The sequence below is a fragment of the Crocuta crocuta genome, unplaced genomic scaffold (genome assembly GCF_008692635.1).
Source record: "Crocuta crocuta isolate KB4526 unplaced genomic scaffold, BGI_CrCroc_1.0 scaffold53, whole genome shotgun sequence".
Classification (NCBI taxonomy): domain Eukaryota; kingdom Metazoa; phylum Chordata; class Mammalia; order Carnivora; family Hyaenidae; genus Crocuta; species Crocuta crocuta.
The window spans coordinates 1927776-1935874 of record NW_027529432.1 but is presented as its reverse complement, the minus strand read 5'-3'; the positions used below and the strand labels follow the sequence as shown (position 1 = coordinate 1935874).

Here is an 8099-nt window from a genome sequence, read left to right as displayed (position 1 = left end):
CTCCCACCTCCTCCGGCCCAGCTTTCACCTCTCCGTGGCTTGCCTCTCCTTAAAAAGCCTGTGGTGGAGTGGCCAGCCCAGCCCCACTCCAGGGTCTCCTCAGCCTCTCCATTCACGTTCGTCCTTCCCAAGCCTCAGTGTGTCCATCTGCCAAATGGGTGTAACCATCCCTGCCTCGCCTACTTGCCTCCCAAGTCGGCTGTAACGACACAAATAAAATGATATCAGAAAGTAGCGAGGTTCCCCCCACTACCTCTTGTGGGGTGTTGGGGGGGGAGGGGTGTGTGCCAAGCGCGGCCCACATCCCAGGGAGAGAGGGGACTACAACTCCCATCCTCCCATCCGGCTCTGGGGTCGCGGGCGTCTCCAGCCCCCTCTCCCAGGGGGTTGAAGGAAGTTGCACTGCCCCGGGCGTCCCCCACCTCGGTAAGGCTGGTTCTGGGGCCGCGCGGAGACTTAAGTAGCCTTCCTGCGCCCCAGTGGGNGGGCTCGACGGCCTCCTGGATCTGCTGCTGGGGCTGCACCACGAGCTCAGCAGCGCCCCCCTCCGGCGGGAGCGCAACGTGGCGCAGTTCCTGAGCTGGGGTGAGTGGCCTGGGCTGGACCGAGGTGGGGTGGTCCGAGGGACACCACGTCGGGGACCCTCTCCCCCCCACACTCTCCCTTCGCCCACAGACCTGCCCGCAGGGAGCGGCACCCCCACGGGTTCCCCGCGCGGAGCCGGTCCTGGCCCTGACACGTGCCACTGGCCCCCTTGGGCCCTACCAGATGGCTGCCCACCTCACCCTCACTCAGATTCACACACACTCCTTCCCACTCACAGAACAGGCGTGTGGACACAACACACAACTTACACGGAAACACACCAACTTGGTCCCAAGCATAGACCCCAGACATGTGTGCTACAGAGTCATGTCAGGGACCCCTCGCTCTCATGTCAAACCTCATGACCCTTGAGAACAAACAGTCACACTCGCAGACCCTTGTGTGTGTCACCCACTGACACACATGCTTCCTCAGTCTCCCACGTATTGCACAGACACGCTGAGATACATACAGCTCAAGGAGAGGCCCCGGGAGCCCCCTACTTCACCCTGAAGACCACCCGCGCCACCCTGGCTATCGTAGTACGCACTTGCCTACCTCCACTCACAGATCCTTAGGCATTGCACGCCTGGCAGACACTCCCACAGACACACGCTTCTGTCTCTCTGCACGCAAGACCACCCCACACTGGGCACAGGAACCAACCTCAGCCCCTTTGTCTGTGCCAGCCGCTGGCCAGNAGTCGCTCTTGCCTCCCTAAGTTTCCAAGCTCCGCTTCCCTCCCCCCCAGGCCTGTGGCTTCTCCTGGAAAAGGCCTGGGAGTGGCTGGCGATGCCCCTAAAGGGCGTATCAGGGACTTTGAGGGGAAGAACTTCTTGGCCAGGTCAAGGCCAAGTCCACAGAGGGAGGCAGGGCCTAGGGTTGTTGGGCTTGTCAGGCCTGGAGGAGATCTGGAGTGTTCACCCCTTCGGGTGCCAGCATCAGGCACCTGGGAAAGGCTTTTTTTTTGGCTCTGTTGGTGAGTCTTGTGAGAACCCGGGCAGACCTATTTATGCCTCCAGACTGAAAGCGCCCCACACGGGGAGCACAGACGTGTCCTCCCAGGGCCCTGCAGAACCGTACCTGACCTGTCCTCTGGGGCTGCGCCCCAGCCTCACCCCCAGCCAGGGTCCTCTGTGCCTACAGGGTCCCAAGACCAGGGCTCGTGGCTCCCCAGTGGCAGAGAAGCCTCTCTGGGGACAAGGAATGTTGCCCGTCCAGTTTCCCAAGACAGGCCCAGGCCTGGTCCTGAGAGGCGCCAAGAACTGGGAGCCGAGGGTGGAATGGTATCCCCTTCCTCCCCGGGTGACCTGGTCAGCCAGGGTCAGCCTGCAGGCAGGGAGGGACTACAAGTTCCGTCAGCCCCTGGGATGAGGCCACTTAGAGTCTGGGGACACGTTCAGGGAACTGTTGATTTTAGGAGGTCCGGGGGCCAGGTGGTCAGCAAAGCCCGGACCCCCACCTTCCACACTTCCTCCTCATGACTGAGGGGGCTGCAGCCCCTTGGCCAGAGGCCGCCCCTGCCCTGGAGGGAGGGTTGTGGCTCCTGCTTTCCCCAGGTAAGAGAGGGAGCTGGCCCTCCGCCGTAGTTCCCTGAGCCCCACTCTGTGTCCCTTCAGCCAGCCCCTTCGTAACAAAGGTGAAAGAGCTGAGGCTGCAGAGAGATGACTTTGAGATCTTGAAGGTGATCGGCCGAGGAGCCTTCGGGGAGGTGAGCCAAAGGCTTGGGGCAAGGTGGGAGGAGGGGCTTCACACCCAGGCAGAGCTGACCCGGGTGCGTCCTGTGGCCTCAGGTCGCCGTGGTGAGGCAGAGGGACAGTGGGCAGATTTTTGCCATGAAAATGCTGCACAAGTGGGAGATGCTGAAGAGGGCCGAGGTCAGTTTGGGGCCCGGTGGGACTTTGGCACCCTACAAATGGGCGGAGGAGAGGGAGGGTGCGCTGCCTGTGGGGTGTGCAGGGCATGCTGGGGGAAGAGGCAGGCGTGGCCGCTGGGATGGCCGAGGGTCCACCCCAACAACCACCATCCTCCCCTGTTGCTTCCCTACAGTAAGCCTTTCTTAGAAGCTGTTGTAGCTCCCATTTTCCTTACTGTAACACTGAGGCCCGGAGCCATAAAGCACAGGCTCTGGCTCACCCAGGCCACCTCTATCCAAGCTCCTAGACTTACTTAGTCCTCCTCCGCCCCCTGAGCTGGCAAGGAGGGCTTCCTGGGCTCTGATCGCACCCGGCCTCTGCCCCCCAAATCTGCTGCAGACTGCCTGTTTCCGGGAGGAGCGGGACGTTCTGGTGAAGGGGGACAGCCGCTGGGTGACCACTCTGCATTACGCCTTCCAAGACGAGGAGTACCTGGTGAGGGTACTCGGCAAGGTTGGGGGCTGTTGCCAGGGGACAAAGAAGGCCTTTGGGGGCCAGAGGTGCTGGGTCCAAGGAGAGGGAGACCCCTCCTACCAGGACCTAGAGGCTTCCACTGACCCCCAACCACTGGGTCTGGAGTCCCTGCCTGGGCTCCGGCTAGGGGCCAGCTTCCCTAGAGCTGCTTGCTGGGAGATGGCCTTGCCTCTCCAGAGCCCCTCAGGACCACGGGGAGGTGGGTGGAAAGCAGTGCCCTGGCCTCCCCTCTGATTCTTGCCCCCCCGCCNGCTTTGAGGACCGCCTTCCGCCCGAGCTGGCCCAGTTCTACCTGGCCGAGATGGTGCTGGCCATCCACTCTCTGCACCAGCTGGGCTATGTGCACAGGTGGGGTCCCCAAAGCCCCTCCCGCCCTGCCCAGCCCCAGGGGAGAGCTCTAGGGACGGGCAGACAGTCACTGAGAACTCACCAGGCCCTATGCTGGGCGCTTCATATGCCCGATGCCTTTGAATCCTCACACTCAAACCTTCACGTGATGGGGGCTGCTCTCGTCCCCACCTTACAGATGAGAAAGTCAAGGTTGGCATAGGTGAGCACCTGGCTTGAGGTGACTCGGCCAGTGGGTGACCGAGTTGTCATTTGCAGCGGGGAAGTCTGACTCGGGCGTTCCCCACTGCATACTCTGCTTCCTCCATGGGTCATCCTCATGGGTTCCTTTTCCCAAAGTAACCACCTTCTTCCTCCTTGGCAGCCAGGAGGGCCTGGCCATCAGCCCTCCCCACCCCCACATGCATGCACACACACTGTTCTGGTGTACTCGCAGGAACGTGTGTGAGCATACACACTTATACCCCGGAATGTGCCAGAACACACGCAGGTCAAGCCCCTCTCTCTCCCTGTGCTTCCTCAGGGATGTCAAGCCGGACAATGTCCTGCTGGACATGAACGGGCACATCCGCTTGGCTGACTTCGGATCCTGCCTGCGCCTCAACAACAGGGGCATGGTGAGACCCCAGAGCAGGGGCAGGGGACACCCAGCCTGGGGAGCCTCCCAGGAGGGAGGGAGGAAGAAGGCCTGGGTCCAGGCCCCAAGTGGGGTCACCAGGCCAGCCGGGGTGGAGGGGTGTCAGGCCCAGACCTAGGCCTGTGGTGAGGGGCCATCAGGTCTAGCCGAGCCCAAGGCTGTTAATGGTGTCAATGCCCGCACTCCTAGGTGGACTCGTCCGTGGCAGTAGGGACACCAGACTACATCTCCCCCGAGATCCTGCAAGCCATGGAGGAGGGCAAGGGCCACTATGGCCCACAGTGTGACTGGTGGTCACTGGGAGTCTGTGCCTACGAGCTGCTTTTCGGGGAGACGCCCTTCTATGCTGAATCGCTGGTGGAAACCTACGGCAAGATCATGAACCATGAGGTCCGGCCACCAGGCTCTGGGGCTCCCGGAGGGAGGACGGCAGAGTCCCGAGTCCTGTGGTTGGTGTGCTCGCAGGTGGGGGTGGGATCCTGCGCACCCACCTGCCCCCTCCACATACACCCCCACACAGGACCACCTGCAGTTTCCCTCTGATGCCCCTGACGTGCCGGCCAGTGCCCAAGACCTGATTCGCCAGCTGCTGTGCCGCCAGGAGGAGCGCCTGGGCCGCGGGGGGCTGGACGACTTCCGGAACCACCCCTTCTTTGAAGGCGTGGACTGGGAGCGGCTGTCAACCAGCACTGCCCCCTACATCCCTGAGCTCCGCGGGCCTGTGGACACCTCCAACTTCGACGTGGATGATGACACTCTCAACCATCCAGTGAGTTTGGGCCCCACTGCTGCGGTAGGAATGCTGCCTGAGCCTTGCGGGCTCTGGGAAACCTCCAGAGGTTCTCCAGAGCAGTTGCTGGGCCCAGGATGAGACCTTCCCACCCCAGAGGCTCATGGGAGTTATGGTTCACCTGGGCTGGTTTACCTGTGCTGAAGTGGGTTGTGACAGGTAAAGGTCCTTTAACCTCAAGCCTCATCCTATTAGCCAGAAATTTTGTAAGGAGACTCCCAGAAGCACCTGGGAGGCTGTGACCACAAAGGCTCATGGGAGTTGTAGTCTGTTGGGGGGGGGGCACATCACCCACCTACCTTCCATCTGAGCAGGAAGAGGTCAGCACTCCCAGTCCCGGGGCGTCTTCTGGATCTTGAGCTTCAGCCAGGAGCTGTGCCTGTTGAGTCTGACCCTCCTTCCCCTCCTTCTGCAGGGGACCCTGCCCCCACCGTCCCATGGGGCCTTCTCGGGCCACCACCTGCCATTCGTTGGCTTCACCTACACTTCGGGCAGGTGAGTCTAATCCTCACATACCTAGTAGGAGGCTGGGAGCTGCCTGGCCTGGGCAGGTAGCCCACTGGACCCTCGGAAAGGAGCTAAATGGCCCGCCTGTTGCCTGGATGTGACAGGTGCTCAGATAACAGGCTCTCAGTCCTCAGAAAGACATCCCCCATGTCCTGAAATTCTGGTGAAGCCAGGCCTATGCCCCTTATGGGACCTGTCCCAGCATGTGCTCCTTAGAGGACCCTCTACAGTAGGCTGAGAGTGTCGTGAACTTGGAACCAGAGGCCTAGAGTTGAAACGGCCCCTCCCAGTCCCCGAGCCACATTCTCTGCCTCTGTAAAATGGGTGGGATGATCTAGTTCCACGTGAGGGGCTGTCCCGAGACCACAGTGAGGTCTTGGGTAAGGAGGTGTTCTGAGGTTTTGGAAGCAGGTGTCTGACCTGTACTCCGAGCGCCCACCGTGTGCCAGCAGTCAACTGGCCCAAATCCCTAAGTCCTCTTTACTGTCCTTGGAAGAGGGCCTCTTATCCCCTCCATTCTCCTGTGAGGAAACTGAGGCTCAGGTAGGTTAGGTTCACACAGCCCATAAGGGCCAGGGCTTGAACCTAGGTTCCGGAGGACCTCGGGGTGCTGCCCACGGGTATTCCGGGGGCAGGGTCTGGTCTGGTTCGTTTCTTCCAGCACAGAGCCCAGGGCTGCATACAGAGCTGGGGCGCGGTGGGTGTTGCTTTGATAAATGAATGACCGGCTGCAGGAGGACGGAGGAGCCTTTGCGGGGTGGGGTTCCCTCACACGTGTTGCCCTGCGCTCCCCAGCCCGGGCCCTGAGAGCAGCTCCGAGCAGTTGGCTGTCCTAGAGCAGAAGCTTCGTTGCCTGGAGCAGGAGAAGATGGAGCTGAGCCGGAAGCTCCAAGGTACGGGGGGAGCCAGCTGGGCCAGGGCGGGGTGGGTCCCACCCAGGACTAGCTGCTCACCCACGGGTGCCCCCCACCCCCGCAGATGCCCTGCAGGTCTCCTCGGACCATCAGGAGCTGGAGCAGCTACAGAAGGAAGTGCAGGCTCTACGGCACAGGCTGGCAGGTACCCACCCCCTCCCCTCACCCTGGAGGCTGAGCTGCTTGCCCAGCATCCAACCCGGGTTCCAATCCTGGCCCTCCTCTGTGGATGAGGTGTGACCTTAGGGAAGTACCTTAAGCTCTCCGAGCCCACACGCAGACAGTGAGCCGAGGAGACCCTCTCCCCAGGCTGTGGTGGGGCCTCTGAACATGGAGTGCCTGGCTGAGGCCGGCAGTTATACGTGGGCCTCAGTGACAATTCCTGGCAGAGACACCGAGGGACAGCGACACCCCTTTATCCCAGACGGATGGCGGTAGCCCAGGCCGGGACTTGGTGGACCTACAGCACGAGAGGGACCAGCTCCTCCAGGTGAGGGCCTGATGGGGTGGCTGGGCGGCCCCAGGCCTCCCCGGTGAGGAGGTCCACGCCCTGACTGCAGGCCTTGCCCTCCCCGCCCCCACCCCAACTCCCCAGGAGCTGGCTGAGGCTCGGGTAGGGCTGCAGGCACAGGCACGGGAACTAGGCCGAGCCCAGGAGCGGCAGGAGGAGCTGCTCCAGAGGCTGCGGGAGGCCCAGGAGCGAGAGGCAGCCGCAGGCAGCCAGAGCCAGGCCCTGAGCTCCCAGCTGGAGGAAGCCCAGGACACCAGCAGGAAGGTGAGGGACGGGGGCGGGTGGGGACAGCAGCAGAGGCGTGCCCCTGTGAAGCCCGCTGAGGCTGGAGGGGGCCAGGGAGCTCAGTGCTGGCAACACCACGCGCCTCTGCACCCCCACTGCGGCTGGCTGAGGCCTGAGGAGGGGAGGACGGTGGGGTGGGGTCCCTTGCCTGCCGTGGCTGGCAGGGGGATGGGGGGGCCGAAAGTCTGTAGCGAGGTGGGCAGAGGGTTGGGGGGGACAGGGTCAGCAATGGCTGCCTCTGCACCTCATCACAGCTGCAGGCCCAGGTGGCCACCCTATGCCGGGAGGTGACACAGCTCAAGAGACAGCAGGAGCGAAGTCTCGAGAAGGAATCTTTCCAGGTCAAGGTAGTGAGATCTTACCCTCTTCCAAGGGGCGCTTCCCTTGGCCTGAGCTCCTCAGGGCTCTCGGGGCCAGGCCTTTGTCCCACGGGTGGAGAGGGCCATAGCTTCTCAGGGCCCTGCCCTGACCCCTCTCCGTGTCCCTCAAGGCCATCCACGCCGCCTCTGAGACCAATGGCACAGGGCTGCCCGATGGCAGGCCTCAGGAGGCGCAGCTGAGGAAGGAGGTGGCGGCCCTGCGCGTGCAGCTGGAGCAGGCCCGCGGCCACGGGTGAGCCAGGCAGCCGGGGCGGGGCCTGGGCTGGGGGCCTGGGCCGGGGGCCGTCAAGTCATCTGCTCTCCCCCAGGCTGAGTGGGAAGGAGGAGGCTCTGTGCCGGCTTCAGGAAGAGAACCGGAGGCTGAGCCTGGAGCAGGAGCGGGTGAGCATGGCAGATGGAGGGCAGACATCCTGACGGGCGGTGGGACAGATGTGGGAGCTGGTAGGGTGGGTGGGCCCGGCGGCCGGGGTCTCAGGGCAGGCTGTGTCCCCGGCCCTGCAGCACCCACAGGGTAAACAAGGGTGGCCCCAGGTGGGGCTCGGGGGGGCTGGGCCCCCCCAGGGACTGACCCATCTTGCTCCTGGCCCCCCAGCTGGTGGAAGAGCTGGAGCGGGAGCAGCAGAGCAAACAGCAGCTTGAGGGTGAACGGAGGGAGACGGAGAGCAACTGGGAGGCCCAGATTGCCGACATCCTCAGCTGGTGGGTGCGAGGGGCTGGCGGGGAGGGGCTGGGCCCGGTCAGGGCAGTGGGCC

At 63.2% G+C, this 8099-nt stretch overlaps 1 protein-coding gene across 1 annotated transcript in view; it reads left to right on the top strand.

The window, feature by feature from the left end:
- Nucleotides 1–488: 488 nt before the first annotated feature.
- Nucleotides 489–8099, top strand: part of CDC42BPG (CDC42 binding protein kinase gamma) — a gene marked incomplete at its 5' end in the record, with an annotated part of 17786 nt that continues 10175 nt past the window's right edge. The window contains 17 exons of the mRNA XM_077759589.1: nt 489–585; nt 2205–2296; nt 2379–2462; nt 2841–2954; nt 3175–3323; nt 3847–3940; nt 4150–4350; nt 4481–4729; nt 5166–5245; nt 6053–6150; nt 6236–6316; nt 6561–6661; nt 6767–6946; nt 7222–7314; nt 7458–7579; nt 7656–7728; nt 7940–8046. Of these exons, the coding sequence (XP_077615715.1) occupies nt 489–585; nt 2205–2296; nt 2379–2462; nt 2841–2954; nt 3175–3323; nt 3847–3940; nt 4150–4350; nt 4481–4729; nt 5166–5245; nt 6053–6150; nt 6236–6316; nt 6561–6661; nt 6767–6946; nt 7222–7314; nt 7458–7579; nt 7656–7728; nt 7940–8046 (2015 nt within the window). The remainder of the gene's footprint in view (nt 586–2204; nt 2297–2378; nt 2463–2840; nt 2955–3174; nt 3324–3846; nt 3941–4149; nt 4351–4480; nt 4730–5165; nt 5246–6052; nt 6151–6235; nt 6317–6560; nt 6662–6766; nt 6947–7221; nt 7315–7457; nt 7580–7655; nt 7729–7939; nt 8047–8099) is intronic.